The 25,345-nt window shown below is 42.5% G+C and overlaps 1 protein-coding gene across 1 annotated transcript in view; it reads right to left on the reverse strand.

Annotated features, from left to right (window-relative positions):
- The window catches only part of cltrn (collectrin, amino acid transport regulator), a 50,227-nt gene that overhangs the window by 13,584 nt on the left and 11,298 nt on the right, over positions 1 to 25,345 (reverse strand). Inside the window, exons 3-5 of the mRNA XM_059965995.1 lie at positions 7,588 to 7,626; positions 6,827 to 6,885; positions 4,817 to 4,899 (exon numbers count right to left, since the gene is read on the reverse strand). Coding sequence (XP_059821978.1) covers positions 4,817 to 4,899; positions 6,827 to 6,885; positions 7,588 to 7,626 — 181 coding nt within the window. The remainder of the gene's footprint in view (positions 1 to 4,816; positions 4,900 to 6,826; positions 6,886 to 7,587; positions 7,627 to 25,345) is intronic.

A 25,345-nucleotide genomic window follows, 5' to 3' on the forward strand; every position in this document is an offset into this window, starting at 1 on the left:
TTCTCACTCTTGCTAATCAGCCAATCTTTTTATCCATGCTAGTATCTTTTCTGTAATGCCATGGTCTTGTAGCTTGAACATCCACTTTTGTCTATCCTGCTTGTTATTTCCTCAAAGAACTCCAACAGATTTGTCAGGCAAGATTTCCTCTTAAGGAAACCATGCTGACTTTGACCTACTGCATCTCGTGCCTCCAAGTACCCCAAAACTTCACTCTTAATAATAGACTCCAACATCTTCCCAACCACTGATGACAGGCTAACTGGCCTATAATGGGGGGCATGGTAGTGTAGTGGTTAGTACAATGCTTTACAGTACCAGTGACCATGGTTCCATTCCTGACACTGCCTGCAAGGTGTTTGTATGTTCTTCCCGTGACCGCATGTGTTAGACAATGGGTCATTGTAAAATTGTCTCAGTATTAGCCTACGATTGAATGAGGGGGTTGCTGCATAGCGCAGATTGGGGGGCTAAAAGGGCCCGCTCTGCACGGGATCTCAAAAATAAATAAATAAATATTTTCCTTTCTTCTTCCTCCCTCCCTTCTTGAAGAGTGGAGTGACAGTTACAACTTTCCAGTCCTCCAGAACCTTTCCAGAATCTAGTAATTTTTGGATGATTAATCCTAATGTCTCCACAATCACTTTAGATTCCTCTTTCATATCACTGGATGTTGTCCATCTGGTCCAAGTGATTTATCAACCTTCAGACCTTTCAGCTTCCCAAGCACCTTCTCCTTAGCAATGCAACTGTACTCACTGCTGCCTCCTAACATTCTTGAATTTCTAGCATACTGCTAGTGTCCTCCACAGTGAAGACTGACACAAAAGAGATCATTAAGAGCACCAAATTTCTTGGTGCTCACCTGGTGGCGAATCTCACCTGGTCCCTCAACACCAGCTCCATAGCAAAGAAAGCCCAGCAGAATCTCTACTTTCTGCGAAGGCTGAGGAAAGTCCATCTCCCACCCCCCATCCTCATCACATTCTACAGGGGTTGTATTGAGAGCGTCCTGAGCAGCTGCATCACTGCCTGGTTTGGAAATTGCACCATCTCAGATCGCAAGACCCTGCAGCGGATAGTGAAGTCAGCTGAGAAGATCATCGGGGTCTCTCTTCCCGCCATCACAGACATTTACACTACACGCTGCATCCACAAAGGAAACAGCATTATGAAGGACCTCATGCACCCCTCATACAATCTCTTCTCCCTCCTGCCGTCTGGGAAAAGGCTCCGAAGCATTCGGGCTCTCACGACCAGACTATGAAACAGTTTCTTCCCCCAAATTATCAGACTCCTCAATATCTGATGCCTCAACTGACACCTTGCCCTTTTGTCCTGCTTATTATTTATTGTAATGCCTGCACTGTTTTTGTGCACTTTACACAGTCCTGTGTAGGTCTGCAGTCTAGTGTAGTTTTCTCTGTGTTGTTTTTTTTTACATAGTTCAGTCTAGTTTTTGTACTGTGTCATGTAACACCATGGTCCTGAAAAAGGTTGTCTCATTTTTACTATGTACTGTACATAGCAGTTATGGTCGAAATGACAATAAAAGTGACTTCACTTGACTTGACTTGAAAATACTTATTAATCTCTTCTGCCATCTTCTCGCCCACCATTACTGCCGCTCCAGTGGTCCGATATCCGCTCTCCCCTCTCTTACTCTTTATATGTTTGAAAAAAACTTTGGAATTCATTGATATGATTGGCTAGCTTACCTTCATGCTTCAACTTTTCTCTGCTTATGGTTTTTTTATTTGTCCTGGTCTTTGTTTTACTGCTGTCCTTGACTTCTCTTGTTGCTTCATATTCCATTTAGAATACTTCTTCATTTTTTGGATGTATCTGTCCTGCATCTTCTGAATTGCCCCCAGAAACTCTAGTTGAAACTAGCTTATTATAAAACAAATGAACTTTGTTCCTTTAAAATACTGTAAATTCACATGATAATGTTCACTGCACATTTTCAGATTGTGTTTGCTCCAAACATTACTATGACAGAAACTACAATGCTAAACCCTTAAACAGACTACGTTACTGCATTCTGGGAACATAACGACTTAGGTAAATGAATCTTTTTATTGAGATACAGTACAGAATAGGCCCTTCTGGCTTTCGAGCTGAGCTGCCCACCAATTCCCCAGTTTAACTGTCTTTAGACCGTGGGAGGAAACTGGAGCACCCAGAGAAACCTACACAGTCATGGGAGGATGTACAATTGCTAAACAGGCAATGGTGAGAGTTGAACCTGGCCTGCAGCTACAGTAAGCCTTTGGACGAACCACTGTGCTATTATGCTGCACAATTATTATAATTAGCATTTCCCTTATCATAGATGGAGACCATTTAGTTCACTGAGTTGATGCTAGTTTTCAAAACAATTCAATTTCCCTGCCTAACTTTCTAGTTATTTTAGAACCACCAATTATAATCGGTGCCACCTGTTTGCACTTCTATGAAGAAAGTAAATAGTCTGAAGGTTACTGCTCTTGCCCTAGACAAACATCCAAGCAACTATAATTGAGACATTGTCAATTTCAGAAACACATCTATGTAATTAGAGATTGGAATGGGAAAAATGAAGATGAGGAGATCAAAGACAGTTCAGGGATGTAAGTGGATTGCTGGCTGATAGCAACAAAACCACCTGAAAATAAAGCCCATTGCAAAAAATCACTACCAATTTAATGTAGACCACACCCACACCCTGGGAACTCGCATCACCCACACCCACTCCCCGGGGACTCACATCACCCACACCCACACCCTGGGGACTCACATCACCCACACTCACTCCCCGGGGACTCACATCACCCACACCCACTCCCCGGGGACTCACATCACCCACACCCACACCCTGGGGACTCACATCACCCACACTCACTCCCCGGGGACTCACATCACCCACACCCACTCCCCGGGGACTCACATCACCCACACCCACACCCTGGGGACTCACATCACCCACACTCACTCCCCGGGGACTCACATCACCCACACCCACTCCTCAGGGACTGGAATCACCCACATCCACTCCCTGGGAACTCACATCACCCACACCCACTCCCCGGGGACTCACATCACCCACACCCACTCCTCAGGGACTGGAATCACCCACACCCACTCCCTGGGAACTCGCATCACCCACACCCACTCCCCAGGGACTGACATCACCCACACCCACTCCCCGGGGACTCACATCACCCACACCCACTCCCCGGGGACTCGCATCACCCACACCCACTCCCCGGGGACTCACATCACCCACACCCACTCCTCAGGGACTCACATCACCCACACCCACTCCCCAGGGACTGGAATCACCCACACCCACTCCCTGGGTACTCACATCACCCACACCCACTCCCTGGGTACTCACATTACCCACACCCACTCCCCGGGGACTCACATCACCCATACCCACTTCCTGGGTACTCACCTCACCCACACCCACTCCCCAGGGACTGACATCTCCCAAACCCACTCCCCAGGGACTCACATTGCCCACACTCACTCCCCGGGAACTCACATCACCCACACCCACTCCCTGGGTACTCACATTACCCACACCCACTCCCCGGGGACTCACATTACCCATACCCACTTCCTGGGTACTCACCTCACCCACACCCACTCCCCAGGGACTGACATCTCCCACACCCACTCCCCAGGGACTCACATTACCCATACCCACTTCCTGGGTACTCACCTCACCCACACCCACTCCCCAGGGACTGACATCTCCCACACCCACTCCCCAGGGACTGACATGAACATCACCCACTAACAGGGGACTGACATCTCCCACACCCATTCCCCAGGGACTGACATGAACATCACCTACTAACAGGGGACTCACATCACCCACACCCACTCCCCGGGGACTCACATTACCCACACCCACTCCCTGGAGACTCACATCACCTACACCCACTCCCTGGAGACTAATATTGCCCACACCCACTCCCCGGGGACTCACATTACCCATACCCACTTCCTGGGTACTCACCTCACCCATACCCACTCCCCAGGGACTGACATCTCCCACACCCACTCCTTGGAGACTCACATTGCCCACACTCACTCTGCATAGGTTGAGCTGGTCTAAGAGATTGTTTCAGACTTCCTGTGATTTATTGCCTCATAGATTTGCAGCTTTCTTGTCTATGGGAAATAAAATCTTATCAAGCAGCATTTGGCTATTGAAGAAAATGCCTGTGAAGGTTGTTCTATCCTGTAACTCTGTGATACTCGCAACACACACAAAATGCTGGTGGAACGCAACAGGCCAGGCAGCATCTATAGGAAGAACTACAGTCGACGTTTCGGGCCAAGACCCTTCGTTGGGACTAATTGAAAGATGAGATAGTAAGAGATTTGAAAATGGGAGGGAGAGGGGGAGACCCAAAATGATAGGAGAAGACAGGAGAGGGAGGGATGAAGCTAAGAGTTGGAAAGTTGATTAGCAAAAGGGATACACAGCTGGAGAAGGGAAAGGATCATGGAACAGGAGGCCTAGGGAGAAAGGAAGGGGGAGGGGAGCACTAGAGGGAGATGGAGACTCGACATTTCTCTGCCCTATACAACAGGTTGGCAGCACTCAGGCAAACCATAAGCTCTGGGAAAAGTACCTGACCTGATGTAGGCTGTCTGGGGCTTCCATAATCCTCCATACATATACTCGAATTACGATTGAATCTTCACTCTAATTGACTTGATACAAATTCATTGTTTGCCTCTGTTATGATAACAGGATATACTGGAAAAAATGGGACAATCAAAACATAGTCCCATGATTCACCAACAAAGTACTCACTTGAATGGTTGGTTCATTAATTTTCTCATACCATACGCCACTGTCGCTTGAAAGTAGAACTGCTCATTGTCATCCCAATCATACTGTCATTGAACAAGAATTAAAATCATTAAGCCTGCATTCACATGCCCTACTTCCTATCTCCGCTTTCTAAAAGCAAACACAGGGGGTAATGTTTAACATTCAGCTTTGTCTGAAGCCACATGATTATCACTCTTCTGCTTCAGTGATTTTAGTACAGGGTAAAAGCTTCTCTGTACAAAAAGGGCCAGATTAAAAGAGCTGTCAAATTCTCATGGAATCACTTCCATTAGATGCCGTGATAAAGTTAATCTCTCATTTCAGGAATAATCAGTTACCCAGTTTGGCACTGACTGGCAACTCTACATATTTTAAATCCCTCAAGACAAATGGCTGGATAGGTAAACATATCCTGGATTCCTGGGTTTATAAATAAAACTCTGCTCAGCTTTTACTCTTCACAGTTATGTAATAGCTTTTCAATATCTCAAACCTGTTCTACCATTAAGATATATGATGTGAATCTTAAATCTTAGCACCTGTGTAAGTCCCATTACCTTGACTGTGTGAGCATAACAATAATTTATCCTTAACTGTTTTGAAATTCACAGTTAGATTTCAGGTTTAATTGTGTTTTTGTGAAGTTTCCATTTTTCTTTCCATCTAATCTGCTTCCTCAACAAAAATCTGAACAACCTACCTCCAAACTTCAGATTCTCACCAGAGAAAGATAACTTTCCCTATCTACCCAACAAACCTCAATCAGAATACAATAAGTAGAAGCAGGACTCCGTGCTTGCTTGCTTCAGCCTCGATCGGGGAACATGCCTTATGATCAATAAAGTCTGTCTGTCTGTCTGTCTCTGCCTTTTCACCTTGGAGCGACGGAGGATGAGAGGTGACCTGATAGAGGTGTATAAGATGATGAGAGGCATTGATCATGTGGATAGTCAGAGGCTTTTTCCCAGGGCTGGATGGATAACACGAAAGGGAACAGGTTATACGTGCTGGGGAGTAGGTACAGAGGGGATGTCAGGGGTAAGTGTTTTACTCAGAGAGTGGTGAGTGCATGGAATGGGCTACCAGCAATGGTGGTGGAGGCCGATACGATAGGGTCTTTTAAGAGTTTAAGGGTCTTTGGATAGGCGCATGGAGATTAGAAAAATAGAGGGCTATGGGTAATTTCTAAGGTAAGGACATGTTTGGCTCAGCTTTGTGGGCCAAAGTGCCTGTATTGTGCTGTAGGTTTTCTATGGTTCTATGTTCCTTTTGAGGAGGTTAAAGCTAAACTACTACAACAATACATTTATACCACATTGCTGGATTCCATGTTCCTTCTAAAATCCAGAAATTCTTTAACTTGAGACTTCACAGCCTTCCAAGGTAGCCTTTCAAAGATATACCTATAAATCTTTAATTTCTTCTGTAATCCATGGTTGGGCCACTTCTTCTGTTGTACCTTTGTGCCTTAAAGCATTATATCTATGCCGCAAATTGCATATTTTCAAAATGCTGGCATCTGCTTCTCTATTATCATACTCTTTCATGCTATTATTATACTATTGTCATGCTATTAGCATGCTTTTATCATACTATTATCATGTTAATTATGCTATTATACTCTTTCATTATTATACTATTATCATACTCTTTCATACTGTCTACCCAGTTAGCTTGGCCTCATACTTAGGTTGTTCGAATTGTTTTGACTGAAAATGCTATTTTCATATTGAAATAACTGTTAAAATTCTATCATTTAATGGTCACCAAGGGGCTCTTTAAAATTAGATACAGGTACTTAATTAAACTTTGTCATTGCACAGTTCAATCTAAAATAGCCTATTCCAGTATCAGTTCTTTAATGTACTGATCACAAAACTCATTTTGGATTCCAAGAACATTATTAGCATTTTTTTCCAGTCTGTAGTTGGTTTAAATCACCCATACTTTACATGTTGTAACACATGTCTCTAATGAGGATGAACTTACGGCCTCATCTCCAAGAGCTGCCTTCAGGCTGATTCTTACTTTAAATGCATTTGGTGAATCTGAAATGAATGATAACGAACAAAATATCAAACTCACTCAGAAGCCGATTTTTTTGTTCAAAAGATTGGTGAATACAGTTACAAAACTATGTCAGCTTTCTTAAACTGGAGGTATTCTTAACTGAGCGAGGAAGTTGTAGACTGAAATTTTACTCTTGAGATTTCTCCTAACTTTGCCTGCAGTATTGCTGGATCAGTGCACTGGGGTAGGTAGCTGTGAATGAGTTGTAAAAACATTGACCATTTCTTGTCTCAGAACTTTAAAGAAACCCATGGCCAAGGCTATGATGCATGGCTGAAGACGGTCAAGAGAGCTATGTTGTAGTTCCAGATAAAGTTTATCCTTTAAAGTTGCAAGAACAGATTATCTAGTCACTGCCATTACATGAACTATCTTGGCAGACTGGCTCATCCTCGATCCCAAATGCTGTTATAAAAGTCTTTTAGATTGTCTTTATGCTGAGAGAGAAGAAGCTAAATCATACCAAGTCTACATAACATTGTCAGTCATTTCTGAATGAGATTTTAAATCTGATTTTGGCATTGCTTAATATATAATTAGATTTTAAAAATCTGAAATTATGTGATCCCAAAAGTCAAATAATAAGTGTAATTGGCTACAGCAATGCATCACATAATTACATTGATATAAGCATACAAGATGGAAATTGACAAATATGGAGCTTCAGTAATATAGCATACCTTTCGAACAGATCTGACCCGATGCTGTGGCTCTAGACCCTGCAGCCATAAAAGGATTGAAAAGAATAAGCAAAAGTACAAACCACATCTTCATAATGAAGGGCACTGAAAGGAATAAGCTACACAGGACACTACCTTTTGTTTTCTGTGGTAGATAGACTTCCTCCGGCTTGTACAAGGTTTAATTATTAAACTAGGATGATCTGGTAAACAATCTACGTATCTTCACAAACCTGCCTGTCACGACTGCAGACAGAATTAATTAAAATGTTGCTCTAATCAGACTTGCAAAGGGAAATCAAGTAAAAACTTTTCTAGACAATTGAAATTTTGTGTAGATCTACAGAGAAATTAAAATAAATCACAGTTTTCTTTCATTACTCTTTCATTCAAGTAATTCTTTTGTAACCCCCTGGGTCGCCTCAGGCTCGCTCAGCTCGTTCTCGTCTAGGGGGAGCAGCCTTCGGCCCCGCCAAACTGGGTAATCAGCTGGTGTAGATGCTGTGTGATGTCCCCGCCTTGCCCAAAAACAGACAGTACACCATAACCGATTAAATGAGTACAATTTATAAAGGTTACTATAACTAAGTGATTAATAACGATACAGTATATATAAAGGGAAAAAATAAAGAAAAGGCGCCAAACTTATCAAAGTCCAAACCACTTCATGCACAACCATTGGAGCTCAATTACTGAAGTCTTCTGGCCACCATTCAATCCCCTCCGAACTCCTCGACTCGCAGCTCAGGACCCTCCGAGTGGTCAACCAAGCACATCTAGCTTCATCCCCCCTCCTCGGAGTAACTTCGGGCCTCGGACCCCCGCTTGGGGTCCGTTCCTCACCCAGCTTACAGCATTGCGTCCTCTCTCTCGACCCCCTCGCGCTGATCTGCCCAAAAGCCCTTCAATAAAAGCTTACAGACTCAGAAGAAAGAACATTAATCCCCATTTGGTTTACAAAGGAATACCATTCTTGTTATCAGTAAATTTTAACCCAAACAAGCTTCCAGCACTCTCTCGCAACAAAGGAGCATTCCTGCTAGTTAACCAAACAAAGAAACCCTTTTGATTACATACACAGTAAGAAAGAAAAAAGAAGAAACCCCCTTTACACTTTTAAGGAGGAAATTATAACTAAAGCCTATTTTGTTCCTCTGGCACAGAGTCTGGCTCTGTGGTTCAGAAGGGTAGGGAAGAGGAAGAGGAAGGCAGTAGTGATAGGGGACTTTAGTTAGGGGTCAGACAGGCGATTCTGTGGACCCAGGAAAGAAACACGGATGGTAGTTTGCCTCCCAGGTGAAGAGTAAGAGGATAAGATGTGAAAAAATAGGACCTATCAAATGTGACAGTGGGAAAGTGTGTATGGAACCGGAGGAAATAGCAGAGGTACTTAATGAATACTTTACTTCAGTATTCACTATGGAAAAGGATCTTAGTGATTGTAGTGATGACTTTCAGCCGACTGAAAAGCTTGAGCATATAGACTTTAAGAAGGATGATGTGCTGGGGCTTTTGGAAAGCATCAAGTTGGATAAGTCACCGGGACCAGATGAGATGTACCCCAGGCTACTATGGGAGGCGAGGGAGGAAATTGCTGAGCCTCTGGTGATGATCTTTGCATCATCAATGAGGACGGAGAGGTTCTGAAGGATTAGAGGGTTGCGGATGTTGTTCCTATATTCAAGAAAGTGAGTAGAGATAGCCCAGGAAATTATAGACCAGTGAGTCTTACCTCAGTGGTTGGTAAGTTGATGGAGAAGATCCCGAGAGGCAGGATTTATGAACATTTGGTTAAGGTATAATATGATTAGGAGTAGTTAGCATGGCTTTGTCAAGGGCAGGTCATTCCTTATGAGCTGATTGAATTTTTTGAGGAAGTGACTAAACACATTGATGAAGGAAGAGTGGTAGATGTAGTGTATATGGATTTCAGCAAGGTATTTGATAAGGTACCTCATGCAAGGCTTAATGAGAAAGTAAAGAGGCATGGGATCCAAGGGAACATTGTTATGTGGATCCAGAACTGGCTTGCCCACAGAAGGCAAAGAGTGGTTTGTAGACGGGTTATATTCTGCATGGAGGTCAGTCACTAGTGGAGTGCCTCAGGGATCTGTTCTGGGACCCTTACTCTGTGATTTTTATAATTGACCTGGATGAGGAAGTGGAGGGATGGGTTAGTAAGTTTGCTGATGACGCAAAGGTTGGAGGTGTTGTGGATAGTGTGGAGGGCTGTCAGAGGTTACAGTGGGACATTGATAGGTTGCAAAACTAGGCTGAGAAGTGGCAGATAGAGTTCAACCCAGATAAGTGTGAAGTGGTTCATTTTGGTAGGTCAAATATGATGGCAGAATATAGTATTAATGGTAAGACTCTCGGCAGTGTGGAGGATCAGAGGGATCTTGGGGTCCGAGTCCATAGGACACTCAAAGCAGCTGCGCAGGTTAACTCTGTGTTTAAGAAGGCGTATGGTGTATTGGCCTTCATCAATCGTGGAATTGAATTTAGGAGCCGAGAGGTAATGTTGCAGCTATATAGGACCCTGGTCAGACCCCACTGTGCTCAGTTCTGGTCGCCTCACTACAGGAAGGATGTGAAAGCCATAGAAAGGGTGCAGAGGAGATTTACAAGGATGTTGCCTGGACTGGGGAACATGCTTTATGAGAATAGGTTGAGTGAATTCGGCCTTTTCTCCTTGGAGCGACAGAGGATGAGAGGTGACCTGATAGAGGTGTATAAGATGATGAGAGGCATTGATCATGTGGATAGTCAGAGGCTTTTTCCCAGGGCTGGAATGGTTGCCACAAGAGGACACAGGTTTAAGGTGCTGAGGAGCAGGTACAGAGGAGATGTCAGGGGTAAGTTTTTACTCAGAGAGTGGTGAGTGTGTGGAATGGGCTGTCGGCAATGGTGGTGGAGGCGGACATGATAGGGTCTTTTAAGAGACTTTTAGATAGGTACATGGAGCTTAGTAATATAGAGGGCTATAGGTAAGCCTAGTAATTTCTAAGGTAGGGACATGTTTGACAAAACTTTGTGGGCTAAAGGGCCTGTATTGTACTGTAGGTTTTCTATATTTCTATGTTTCTATGTTAATTTCCCTGAAGATCATTTGAAACACATAAAACATAGAAAACTTACAGCACAATACAGGCACTTCATCCCACAAAGCTGTGCCGAACATGTCCCTACCTTAGAAATTATGTAGGGTTACCCATAGCTCTCTATTTTTCTGAGCACGGTGTACCTGTTGAGGAGCCTCATAAAATACGCTATCATATCCACTTCTACCACCATTGCCAGCAGCCCATTCCACGCACTCACCACTCTGTGTAAAAAAACTTACCCCTTACATCTCCTCTGTACCTACTTCCAAGCACCTTAAAACTGTGCCCTCTCATGCTAGCCATTTCAGCCCTGGGGAAAAGCCTCTGACTATCCACACAATTTCTGGATTATTTTGACCTCTTTTGGGGTAGGTGTGACCTGTACAAAAAGAATTTGTTGCATTTGAATCCAAGGGGGACCAGTATCCTGGCAGGGAGGTTTGCTAAGGCTATTGGGGAGAGTTTAAACTAGAATCACTGGGGGGTGGGAACTGAACTGAAGAGACAGAGGAAGGGGCGGCTGGCTCACAAATAGAGAAAGCTTGGAGGCTGTGCGAGAGTGAAGATAGGCAGGTGATAGAGAAGGGATACGCTCAGATCAATAGTTTGAAATCATTCTATTTTAGCTCAAGGAACCACTTCTCAGCCCAGTTTTGCATCCTATCAATATCCCGCTGTAACCTCTGACAGCCCTCCACACTGTCCACAACACCTCCAACCTTTGTGTCATCAGCAAACTTACTAACCATCCCTCCACTTCCTCATCCAGGTCATTTATAAAAATCACGACGAGTAAGGGTCCCAGAACAGATCCCTCAGGCACACCACTGGTCACTGACCTCCAAGCAGAATATGACCCGTCTGCAACCACTCTTTGCCTTCTGTTGGTAAGCCAATTCTGGATCCACAAAGCAATGTCCCTTTGGATCCCATGCCTCCTTACTTTCTCAATAAGCCTTGCATGGGGTACCTTGTCAAATGCCTTGCTGAAATCCATATACCCTACATCTACGGCTCTACCTTCATAAATATGTTTAGTCACATCCTCAAAAAATTCAGTCAGGCTAGTAAGACAAAGCCTTAGACAAAGACATGCTGACTATTACTAATCATGTTATACCTCTCCAAATGTTCATAAACCCTACCTCTCAGGATCTTCTCCATCAACTTACCAACCACTGAAGTAAGATTCGCTGGTCTATAATTTCCTGGATTAAATGCATTAAACCAGAAGTATTACTTACAATAATTTGTATATGCGGTTAATATTCATTAAAGCTGAAGAAAGTCTTGCTGGAAAAGTTGGCATATTCATAGTTTATCTTTCCCAAATGTAAGTTATTCAAAAAAATTGCAATGTGGAATGCAACACTTTCCACAATACAAGGCAGAGCATTCTACCAATGCAGAAGATTCTCTATTTATTGGCATGAGATCAATGTTCCCTTTCTTACATTTCATGAGTAAACCATCTGAGAAGCCTTTAGACATTATACAATGGTGGGAGGGCACTAAACAAGAACCTTTCCCCAGCAAGTTTTTGTGCTGTTCGATCCAAGCTTCAGTATGTACACAAAGATGGTAGTGTATTCAGTCACTGTGGCCTCTCCGGGTCCAACCAAAAGTACAATTGTTTGTTTTGTACTTCTGATTTTAAAGGTTACAAGGCATTACTGGATTTTGAGGAAATCAAGTCATTCAAATCTACCCCTGTGGTGAGTTGCTCAATAGTGGTGGAACTGGATTGTGTGTTGTTTTGCTGCCTGCTGTAGCAACCCATGGCGAAGGTGTAGAAGCAGTGCACAGTCCAACAAATGGTGCAAACGAGTGTCTTGGACATTTTTCTTGGGATTGCAAGACCTAATTGTGCGTTGGTACTGTAAAATACTGCAAATGTGGTTCACTGGTCTTTGGTGGGGGAGCTGTGTGGCCTCAGTTGTTGCACAAACCAGGCCCTCGTGCCGTGGGATTGCCTGCTGCAAAAGCCCAGGAAGGAGAAATTGGAGGTGGTGTTACACGGTGAATATCCTGGCTAGATTGGGGGCTGGCCCTTCCCATTGGTCCTGCCCTCCATCAATGGAAGATGAGCTGGATTGTGTTTACCCATGGCTACACCAACATTTGATTAGGACTGCTGTGTACAGAAAGCTAGCCCCAGGACAACATCAATCTATAGGTCAAGACTCTGACACTCAGGGACCAGGGCTAGAGTTCTATTTGTGACTGTATGTTTTACAGCCATCATAGTTATATGTCTGTGTGTGCTGTGCTGTCTATGGGTTTTGGTACTGTGCTTTGCACTTTGGGTCTGGAGGAACACTGCTTCATTTGGCTGTATTCATGGTATGGTTGAATGACAATTAAACTTCACCTGGAAGTTGAACATGGTACCACCCCCTGAAGTATACCAGCCTGCAGAATTCCATTGTGAATAGGCCGTTGCTCTAGAAGACAAGAATGCTTTGACCATACCATGCCCATGTCATTAAAAATAGTCAACATGGCTTTGTGTATAATAGGTTGTGTTTAACAAGGAGTTACCAAGAAAGTCAATGAAAGAGAGACAGTGGACTTTTATTCAAACAAGAGGACATGAATTGAGAGTTAGGGGGCAAAAGTTTAAGGATAACACAAGGGGGAATTTCTTAACTCAGAGAGTGGTAGCTGTGTGGAACAAGCTTCCAGTAGAAGTGGTAGAGGCAGGTTTGGTATTATCACTTAAAGTAAAATTGGATAGGTATATGGACAGGAAAGGAATGGAGGGTTATGGGCTGAGTGCGGGTCAGTGGGACTAGGTGAGAGTAAGCGTTCGGCATGGACTAGAAGGGCCGAGATGGCCTGTTTCCGTGCTGTAATTGTTATATGGTTATATGGTTTATATGGACTTTAGCAAGGCCATTGACAAAGTCCCACTTGGGAGGCTGGTCATGTCAGAAAGAGAAATACTGAGAATACTTCACATCTGATGGCTAGATTCTTTGCTGTGCTTTCACCTTGGCTATGCTTTCTGCATATTTCTTGGTGAAGGCCTCATGTTTGCAGTACCTTCATGCAATTGAATCTGACAATGAACCATTACACAATCACCCAGTATTGGAGTCCCAGGCCCTGCATTGATGCCCATTGGCCATTTATCTGTCTGGGGTGGAGAGGAGGAAGGCTAGCGGGTCATATTGGTATCCAGGAGTTGAGTTGATATTTGTCCAGTAACAGCCATGGAAAGGAGATAGAAAGTATTTTTAGAAAACCACACTATTGTTTAGTCTTGATTATGGAAATGCAGCATATGTCTTTATTACTGCCATAAGACACTGATTAACAAAGTTACAGCAATAAAAGTTTATGCCTAAGCATATTTGCTAATGTTATCAAGTAACTAGAATGATGACAAGCAAAATACCAGTTCAGATTTTAGAATCTGCCAAGCAAGCAAATGGAGACCTCTTAACTTGAAAAGTTATTTTATTGCAAGGTTTTTCTAGTAAAATCTGATGTGTATTTTATGAATCCTCATTAAATCTCTGCTCAGATGTTCTGAGTCATAAAGAACCACAATCTCTTCTCATAACTAAAATTTGCCAGCCATTGCACCATCTTTGTGAATACCCTCTGTACCCTTCCTAACCCTATCACAGCTTGACCTTTAACTTCAAATACCCTCTGTACTCTTCCTAACCCTATCACAGCTGGATCTTTAACTTCAAATACCCTCTGTACTCTTCCTAACCCTATCACAGCTGGATCTTTAACTTCAAGGAAGTCCCAAGGATCATTGTTACAAACTGTTCCAACAAAGTGATTCGGAGCAATATATTCCTGGGAAGTGATGTTGAGTGGGCCTGCAAATTTCATTCGTAAATTTCTATTGGTGAAAACAAAGCTTAAATGAGGGAATTCTGGAAAAGGGAATAAGGTAGTTGGTGATTTTTTTTTCAGAGGTAGTTTTCATCTGAAGCACATAAATAGAATAGCTCAAAGGAGTTTCAGGACTGCAGGAGTATGAAGGCAAGGACTAGAATAAGGATGTTGTGGGTGAGGTCAAGAATTATTAAATTAATGTTAGAGTGAATGGGCCAACTGCATATCACTCGTATATGAATTCTCTGAAAATGGAACAAGGGCAGAACTTACATAACAGTGTGGATATGGAGTCATGGAGCAGCACAACACAGAACCAGGCCCTTCACCCAACGTACATGCTGACCACAGTGCCCACCCAGCTAGTCCCAATTTCCGGTTATAGCCTTGCAAACCCCACCTCTCCATGTACCATGTTTCTTAAATAATACTATTGTAACCATTTTCTCTGGCAACTTATACCACATGGCCACCACCTCCCATGTAAATAAGTTGCTTTTCGGATTTCTTTCAAATCTATCTTTCTCACCCTAAACTTATGCTCCATAGTTTTGAACACCACCCACCCCCCCCCCCCGACACTTATCTATGTCTCTCATAATTTTTCATTTTACTATAAGGTCCCCCTCATTCTCCTATATTCCAAGGATAAAGACCTAAACTGGCCAAACTCACCCTATTATTCTTGGCAACATCACTGTAAATCTTTCATCATATAGGCCATAGCAGCCCATCTGCAATCATTCACTCACCACAGAACTTCACACCTTCTATAGCAGTGATTCCCAACAGGGACAGTACCGCCCCCAAGGGAAACAGAAGTCATTGTGGGGGTGGTAAGCGGCACCCTAACTTGAGGCCTCAGACCTGACCGTTAGTAGAGCAGGCACTTCCAAAAAAAAGGATGAGGCACTGGATCATAGGAAGAACCATAGCTCTGCAGGCAGCAAGCATTCATCGTCACAATGTGTCTGAAACTCGGCAATCACATCCGAACTTATCAACCTAACAGTCGTTATTGGTGATGCATAAATTAGCAACTGGGGGGGTTCAACCCCAGTTGTGCCCTTGAATCGTGGCACAGAATGAGTTCATGCAACTTCACAGTTGGTAAAGTCAAGTACACCCTCTCAACAGTGCTGGCTGGAACCAAACAGTGAAATAGAGCCAATCAGTGAACCTGCCGACACCGAGGATTCCTCTTGAGGTGTTCAAAGCGACCTCAGCTTCACATGTGTGGCAAATAACCATCAAATAACCGGCAAATAACCACCTCTGACCGAGCAACAATTTTCACTGGGAGTGTTTGTCATGAATTATGTCGACTGACAAACATTAACTGATCTTTCTGCTGTCCACATCAGCCAGAGTCATTGGTTCAAGTCGAATGAATGAATGGAATTATAAACAACAACTGACAAAATATTATGAGGAAAATATGCCATGACCTACAGCTCTTCCTTGATCTTGTGTATCATCAGACCACACCCAAAGAAGAAATCTAAAATACGTCCAGTTCAGGTGGTAACAAGATGAACTATATCACTAACAGGAGCCCTCTTAGTCTCACTGCTTACACCAACCAGCCAAAACACTTCGAACAAAGTCAACAACTACTGGACATTATGAAGTTTATACCAATACAACCATATAACAATTACAGCACGGAAACAGGCCATCTCGGCCCTTCTAGTCTGTGCTGAACACTTACTCTCACCTAGTCCCACCGACCTGCACTCAGCCCATACCCTCCATTCCTTTCTTGTCCATATACCTATCCAATTTTACTTTAAATGACAATACAATCTATTTCAATATTACTTGTTATATTTTCACTGATTTCCCCAACTTATAATGAATATTAATATGCCTTACCATAGCTAACATCTTTTTTATTGGTATAAGGATGATTATTAATAATACAGTTTAAACTCGCATAAGTGTGCCTACTAATCAGCCTAACCATGATATAATCTTATGAAATATTTTGAATAATATATTGCCTTAGGTATTTCCATACCTTAAGTAGTTTTCAATTCTTTTATACTTAATGTACAGTAGAAAGTGCCAAGAGAAATGAAAAACAATCCAGTATGACAGGATCCTGCAGCAGGTTAACTCAATCTGATTACTTACACAGGCACGATCAAATAGCAAACAGCATTCACCAAAACCTTGCTTCAAATATAAACTTATAAAATACACCATTCCTTACTATACATACAAGCCTGATCGAGTTTCAGAGACAGAGTCCTACAAATTATATTACGACCAATCCATTATTATGGATAGGACAAGCATAATCTGGGTACTGATGTGCCTGGATTTGGTCCGAGTGGTATTTTATTTCCTACCTGATGGGCATAGCTGCAGAGTTTCTCCCAATCCGGAAATAATATTACAAGATAAACATGAAAGAGCAACTTACTTAATAGATATAGCCATTCCAAACACATATAACGTACAGAAATCATTAAGTGAAAAACATCAGAAATATGCTGAATTAAAAGAGGAAATTGAAAGACATGAACAGGGTACACATTGTCCCAATAGTAATATCTACAACTAGTTTCACCCCAATAGCATTAAACAATTAGTCCTACACAGCAATATTATGTAAATCTCCAGAAATCCACAACACTAAACACCACTAGAATACTCCAAAATTTCCTAGCAATTGAGAAATGAGTGTGCTTGGCTAAGCCTGTATCTCAGGTTCTGCCAGCTTGAGATGAGAAACAAAAATAAATAAACAAACAAACAAACAAAGGGTTTTCTGTCCATCGGGTGCATCCCCAGGTGGCAGATTGGGGGAAACTCTGCAGATATACAGGGCAAGTGGAAAATAAAATATCACACACAGAGCAAAACAGAAACTAATGCAGGAACATCTGTACCCAGATTGGACAGTGCTTTGGTCAGTGTCTGTTCTGTGTTAGGGACAATTGAAACCAAAACCCGACTGCAGGTATAAAAAGCAATACCCTTTTGCTTTAGAAATGGAGAGATGTCTATGGAACAGTGATATGGCTACTGTCTGGGGATCACCAAGGCACGCCTAGAGCTAGCGCTGGGCATGACAGTCAGCGAACTGCTAGTGGTGCACTGCTGAATGGGCTGGCAGGCATCAGAAAACCTGAGAAAGATACCCCCAGCATTCAAAGTAACACATCAACATCACAGACTGTGGCTACTGCAGGTGTTTCTCAGGGGAGCGCTGAAAGCACTCAAGCAGTTAAGAGAAGACACACATGAAACAGTCATTAGAGTAAACTCATTTCAGAGTATCTCTATTTTTGAGACTGACATGACAGCAGAGAGGAACAAACTTCATCAACAGTTTAAAGCACAATATCCCTTAATGCAAGTGATTGCACAACAAAAAGCAGATCAACATAGAGTGATAGTAAAAAATATCATAATCCCTACGGATATGTGAAAGTAAATAAAACATGAAGTTTCACAAGAGCTAGAAAGAGTCCAACCTAAAGACTACAATGAAGCTATATAAGAAAATAATAAATATGCCACCCCCTGAAACACTGCTGTAAATGTAGTTAATTCAGCAATTGCTCCAGAGCCTGACTGTAATAACAACAACACAGATGTACAGCCTGCACAGAATGCTGATGACAAAGCTGTGCTTAAAAAACAAAATTATCCTAACATTTAGCACCACACTAAAAGAATACATGGGCATTGACTCAACAAAAAGACCCTACATACCAAAACAAACACATCAAAAGTTGTAAAAATTGTTAATAGTCTCAACAATATTATATTACTACAATGTTTAGGAAAACTTGAATCACTTGAAGAACTACTCCCAATAACATCCTGCACAGCATTAACAGCAATGCAATTCAGTGACTCCAAAATAGAAGCATTCACTGATAAAAACCCAAAACTGAGTAACAAAATGAGAACACCAAAATGCCAGAAGAGATTATGAAACAAAATTAAAACCTTAACAGCAGAAATAGCCCACCTAATGGAGTATAAAATGGATAACTTGAGTAAGAAAATTAAGAAAAAATCTAAGGAGATACTAAGGAAATATAAGCTCTATACAAGATATGCTCAGCCTAACAAAAAGATTGTAGAATTTATAGATACACTGAAACAAAAGCTTGGTGCATACAAATCCAGACTAAATTGATACTTGAAGTGTGCCAGATGTAGAGAACAGAATTACAGGTATCAGTTTAGGAGCAATGAGAAGAGCTTATAAAGCAGGGGTCACCAACCTTTTTTGCACTGCGGACCGACCGATAGTGGGGTTGTTGTTAAACACCACTGGATAATACAGCGATACTCGAAGGAGGTTCCTTATGTCCAGTCTATTCCACAACTTTGTTTACGTGGCTATCAGCACTTGCTTCTGTCCCGCTTGCTCACATTTTTTCCGCTCAAAAAAACTCAACGGGTTTGTCTTTAAGTGCAGGGTGCTTGGACTCAAGGTACTAAAGCAGTTTTGAGGGCTTCATTGCCTCATTAGACAGCCTCCAGGCCCGAATTCCAGCTTCCTGCCCGCCACCAGATGCCTTGGTCAGGTGCAGCTGGTCGTGGGTGGGGTGAGAGGACAAGGTCAGGGCCGGAGGTCCCCGTGCCAGGGCCATGGTGGTCGCAGTCCGGAGAGAGTGACCAACCGAGTGAGGAGGAGTGCGACAGGTGTCCTTACAAAACAGATGAAGAAATTTCTTTAGCCAGAGGGTAGTGAATTTGAGGCATTTATTACCACAGGTAGCTGTGGAGGCCAGGTCATTGGGTGTATTTAAGGCAGAGATTGTTAGGTTCTTGATTGGACACAACATCAAAGGTTATAGGGAGAAGGCTGGGGATTGGGGCTGAGGAAGGAAAAAAGGATCAGCCATGACTGAATGACAGAGCAGACTAATTCTGCTCCTATGGTTTTATATTATATTACAACCAATCCATTATTACAGATAGGGCAATTCATAATAACCATCTGGATGTAATATTGCATGATAAACAAGCAACAACAACTTAATAGATATAGCTATTCTAAATGCTTTATTTTATTAATAAGGTTTATCTGTTGGGCATTTTATTTTCCGCAGATTTTCAAAATTAAATTGTTCCTTTAATTACATTTTCTAAAAAATAAAAATTCAGTTGATTAATAAGTTAGGCTTGTTAAATTAGCCAATAGGCTTGGGAATATTCTGGAGAAAGTGCAGGAAAAAGATTGGGGAGATATTTTCTACAGGGAGATTGGGATCAAAGGAGAAAGAAAAAGAAGAATGAAGACGGATAAGCAACATAGCGGAAGAATATGGTGAAACAGTCACAGAACACATTGGAAGGACAGATTCCAATGTCAGAAAATCTTCATGCAGACCACAGTCTCACAGAGAATGTGCAGCTATCTTTCAGTTAGCTAGCTAGCACACAACATTGAAGAAAGTTCAACACCTTTTTCCTTGGATATTTATGTTTTGCTTGGGCAGATTTTTCAGTGCAGAACTGTTTCAGTACCATGAGTAAACAAAGTGAAGCAAACTGGATATACATATACATACACGCATACCAGAAATACGCTGAATTAAAAGATGAAATTGAAAGACTATGGAACATGAACAGGGTCCTAATAGTAATATCTACAACTGGTATCATGCAAAGTCACTACATAATAGCATTAAACAATTAGACCTACATAGCAATATTTATGTAAATCTCCAGAAAGCCACAACACTACACAGCACTAGAATAGTCTGAAAGTTCCTGGCAATTGAGAAATGAGTGTGCTGGCTATGCCCGTACCTCAAGTTTTACCAGTTTGAGCTGAGAGAAAATACAATAATAATAGTTTTTTTTATAGAGCATTTTTCGTACAAACAATGTAGTTCACAGTGCTTTACACTGGGATAAAGTGCAAACATGAAAATAAAAGACAAAAAGATGTTCAGTAAAAGCAGGGTAAAATAAATAGGTTTTGAGCTGGCAACTAAGTCTGCATTCCTTATTGAGTCTGCAGTTTAACAACATACTGTAGTTCAAAAATGATGACCTGCCAATGATTGTACAATGAAGATTGTTTATTTTTAAGAGACTGGTGTAAGACTTGAGAGTGTGGACAGGATTATAAAAGTGATTCTGTGATGTAATCTGATCCCAGACCATTGAGAACTTTAAAAACAAGAACAAGAACTTTAAAGTCAACTCTAAAAGATACAGGAAGCCAATTCAGAGTAGTTAGGATAGAAATGATATGTTCTCTCCTCCTGATTTTAGTTAAAAGTCTAGCAGTGGTGTTCTGAGGGAGCAGAAGTCTGTCAATAGATTTCTTTGGAAGGCATGTAAAAAGTGCATTGCAATAATCTAGTCTATTTGATATAAAGGAGTGAGTTAGTTTTTTAGCTTTTTGCGATAGAAACATATATATTTGCAATATTTGTTAAGTGTAGAAATGTTGCTCTAGTCACTTTACGTGGGATAGGCAATGAAAGCTTAGGAGGGGAATTATAGACTTGGTGCACACAAGCAGGAGTACTTTCTCCTAGCCTAACAAGCTTCCTTTTCCCCTGCAATTAGGTTCCTTGTCAGACTTTATTCAGTGATCCCCAATGGAACCTAAACAATTTTTGGAATAAGAATAAGGATTTCTCCATGACTGAAAGCATTATTCTATCTGCCCACAAATGCAGCAGCAGTTCAGTACCCAACTCCAGGCTGTGGCTTCTTCCTGCCAAGGACAACAATCTAGAGATATGAGAGACTGCAGATGCTGGAAACTCAAACAACAAACTATCTGCTGGAAGAACATGGGTTGAGCAGCATTTGTGGGAGGAACGGAATTGTTGATGCTTTGGGTCAAAGTCCTGCATCAAGTCCTGACACAGAGCTTTGAGCTGAAAAGTCAACAATTCCTTTCCTCCCAAGGAAAGCAATCTGTCAGTCAAGCTGGCTTCAGGGCATGAAGGAAATAGTTATCACAAGCAACGACAACCATAAACTACAAGATTGTTAGGACCCATCTTGTTCACTAATATCCTTCATATCCTGAGTCTCCTTAGCAAAACCACAGGGGTACCTTCACTAAATCACTGCAGCACCAAAATACCTCATCACCATGTTCCAGCGAAACTTTGGAATTCCAATAACATCCAATTTACTCATATCAACTATGGACACAAATAACTTCTATACTTTAAGAATACCAAGCTTATGGGGAATAATTTAGAGTTTTTAGGAATAAATGCTTGGTGTCAGTGTCTACTGTAGCTCTGTTTGTGTCAGTAAACTGTGCGTTCAAATCATATTCCAGAAATGCAAAGGCAAACTTGAAGCTGAAAATGCTAATGACAAATAACATTTCCTAATCTGTCAATTTTAAAAAGTTAGATATTTCTGTTTTGCATACCAAAGTGGATGATCTGAATATTTTTCTACATTTTTCCAGCAAATCTGTTCTATAAGGATTTTTTGCAAACACGAGGAAATCTGGAGGTGCTGAAAATCCAAACACACACAAAATGCTGGAAGAACTCAGCAAGCCAGGCAGCATATGTGGAAAAGAGTCCAGTCAACGTTTCAGGTCAAGACCCCCTTCATTAGGGACCTGTAATACCATTTCCTGCAACCCTGTTTGATAAAGCAAACTGCAGATTTCAGCATATTGGTCCATTTCAGTGATGCATTGGCCAGATGGTGCAGATAAGCACATCATGTAGCTAAATGAATGAATCAGCTACAAGAAAACTAGAAACTCCATACAGATCCATGGGCACAAATAGCATAGCTTGAGAATTAACTCCATCAGTGACACATCTAAACCATTGCACACTTCCCAAACTCTCAACCTATCCTTTTCAACTACCCACATTCCCCAATGCCTCAAACAACCCACTCCTTGAACTCACCTTCCCTGAGCCCATCAAGCTTTCTCCTCAACACAAAGATACATGAATATGGTAGCCCAAGAGTCTCCCGAGTGGCCCCATGATCTGCCCCATTTATCAATCTTTGAAAATCTACCTCCTCTTCAAATACCTCCAGTAAGCTAACCATCTCAACCATGCAGGGTAGAGAAGCTCAGAGGTTTGGCAGCCTCTCCAACAAAACAAAAATGCACTTCAGTTTTAAGTAAATTTTCTGATCTTGAAAACATGTCTCCTCATTTGAAGTTGTGCCAGCAGTAAAAAAATATCAACATTTACTCTGTCATGCCCCTTTGGGCTCTTAAATGCTTCAATGAGATCATCCTTCATTCTTCTGAACTCCAAAGCATAAAGATCAAACTCCAAGAACAATTATCTCATCCTACAAATTAGATAAGCGAATCACTCCTGGAATGTCTCTGATGCCAGTATATCCTTTCTTAAATGAAGGAACCAAAACTGTAATCAGTACTGCAGGTACAACCTCACCAATATACTGCACATTTGGAACAATCCACCAGCAATAAAGGCCAGCCTGTCATTTGTCTAACTACTTGCTGCATCTTGATATGAACATTGTATTCGTGCAAAAGAATTAAATTCCCTCATTTACAATCTCTTCCCTTTATATAACTGCCTGCCTTTTGGCTCCTCTTACCTCACAATGGATCATATTGAACTTCATTTGTCTGGTTTGCACCCAGTTAATCTATTAGCCTGTTGCACAATCCATGTATCCTCATTATATCCTCTCCTTTCACTGATTTTGTGTCATCAGCAAACTTAATTCTATTAAGTTCTAGTACCTTTAATTCTATTCACCTATCAAAGTCATTATAGTAAGTAGCCTAGGACCACGAACTGACCCCCTTCCCCACTGTGTACTGCTAACAATTTTCTAGCCTGAAAAGGACCCATTTAATATGACTCGGTTTTCTACATGACAATCAGTCATTAACTTATTTTAATATACTCTCTCCAATAGCAGTTATCTAGTGCTCCAGCCTTTTAATGTGGGTTGAGGGGTTGGAGAGGGTGAAACATTGTTGGGGAGGGGCAATTGAAGGTGACCATTGTGGAGAGGATGGAGAGGGAGAAGAGGTTATGTGGGTGGAGCATTTAGGGAAGTTCAACAAGATAGGTTAGTAGGAGTTTTGAGGGATAGATTGATTGAGAGGGTAGATGGGCTGGGTTTGGGAGGATGGGCAGTGAGTTTAGGGGGTAAGGTGGGTAGAGTTTGAGGGATGATGAATGGGGTGCATGAGTGGATGTGTGGTGATTGAGGGGTGAGGAATGGGGATTAAGGGAGTGTGGAGGATGGGCAGGAAGTCAAGGGGTGGGTGATGTCAGAGAGGTGGAGTGAATGTGCAGGGACTTTGGTGACATTGGAGGAGTAGGCGTGGGAGTGGGGTATGAGGGGATGAGCAATGCTGGTGCTTACAGGGTAATGGGGAAGATGGCTCAGATAAAGGACAATCCAGTCACGATCACATTAACCACCACAGCTCACATGACTGTCTGCCTTCTTCTTCTTCTTCTTCTGACTTTTTATGGCAGTTGCCAGTTCAACTTAAAGGTGCATTACCCCCAGCAACTAGACTAGAGTGTGTTGTAGAGAATTGGGAAAAATCCCTTCATAATTCTTTCAAATGAAATCTAAATTACTCCAAAAAGCCCTATTGTTGCAAGGAGGAGAACTGAGGAGAACCCAAGTGCAGGACACCGGCAAGTCGACTGAGTTGGGGAGGCTGGCATAGACCTCAATGTAGAGCAGGAAACCAGAGGAATCTTGACAAGGAGACAGGATGTACAGGGACTATCTAGAAACTAGAGCGGAACTTAGAACTAACGGTCCTAATTGGACAAGGGAACGAAGTATCACACGAGAATAGACCAACAAACTGGCAACCTGTGATAGTCGCCATCATATTTATTCCCCAGTCTCTGATGAAAACCAGGTGTATGGTAATTGGGTAAACTAGCAGCAAATGGAGATCAAATGACTGAAATTGGGGCATAATCCAGGCAGCGGAGTCCGTGGAAGCAGAGTCCTGGGCTTTGGCTAAGTGGGCTTCGGCGTAAGGGGACTTCGGTAAGCCTGTGTGATTGCTCGCTGAGGGGAAGAAGGTAAGGTCGCTAGGTGCTTTTTAGACTTATTCTATTAATCCAGTTCAGGTATGGGGGAGACAGTCAGAGCAGTGGTGTGCTCCGTATGCAGTATGTGGGAGGTCAGGGTCAACACAGTTGTCCCTGATGACCACACCTGCAAAAGGTGCGTCCAGCTGCAGCTCCTATCAGACCGAGTTAGGGAGTTGGAGCAGGAGCTGGATGAACTACAGATCATTCGGGAGGTGGAGGCAGAGATAGATAGGAGTTATCAGGAGGTAGTCACACCAAAAAACCAAGAAGTAGGCAGATGGGTGACGGTCCAGAGAGGCGGAGGAGCAGGCAGAGAGTGCAGAGCACCCCTGCGGCCATTCCCATTAACAATAAGTATACCGTACTGGATACTGTTGATGGGGATGACCTACCAGGAATGAGTTGTAGTGGTCCTGCCTCCAACTAGAAAGGGGAGGAGGGAAGAGAAGAGAGCGATAGTTTTAGGGGATTCTATAGTCAGGGGGGCAGATAGGAGATTTTGTGGGGCAGATCGGGAGTCTCGGATGGTATGTTGCCTCCCTGGTGCCAGGGTCCGGGACATCTCAGATCGGGTGCAGGCTATTCTTGAGAACGAGGGCATGAACCCAGATGTAGTGGTCCATGTAGGGACCAATGATGTAGGTAAGGTGAGTGAGGGGGTCCTGCTTAGAGAGTTCAGGGAGTTAGGAGTGAAGCTGAAAGGCAGGACCTCCAGGGTGACAATCTAGGGATTGCTACCTGTGCCACGTGCGAGTG

Source organism: Hypanus sabinus, chromosome 4 (assembly GCF_030144855.1).
Source record: "Hypanus sabinus isolate sHypSab1 chromosome 4, sHypSab1.hap1, whole genome shotgun sequence".
Taxonomy (NCBI): domain Eukaryota; kingdom Metazoa; phylum Chordata; class Chondrichthyes; order Myliobatiformes; family Dasyatidae; genus Hypanus; species Hypanus sabinus.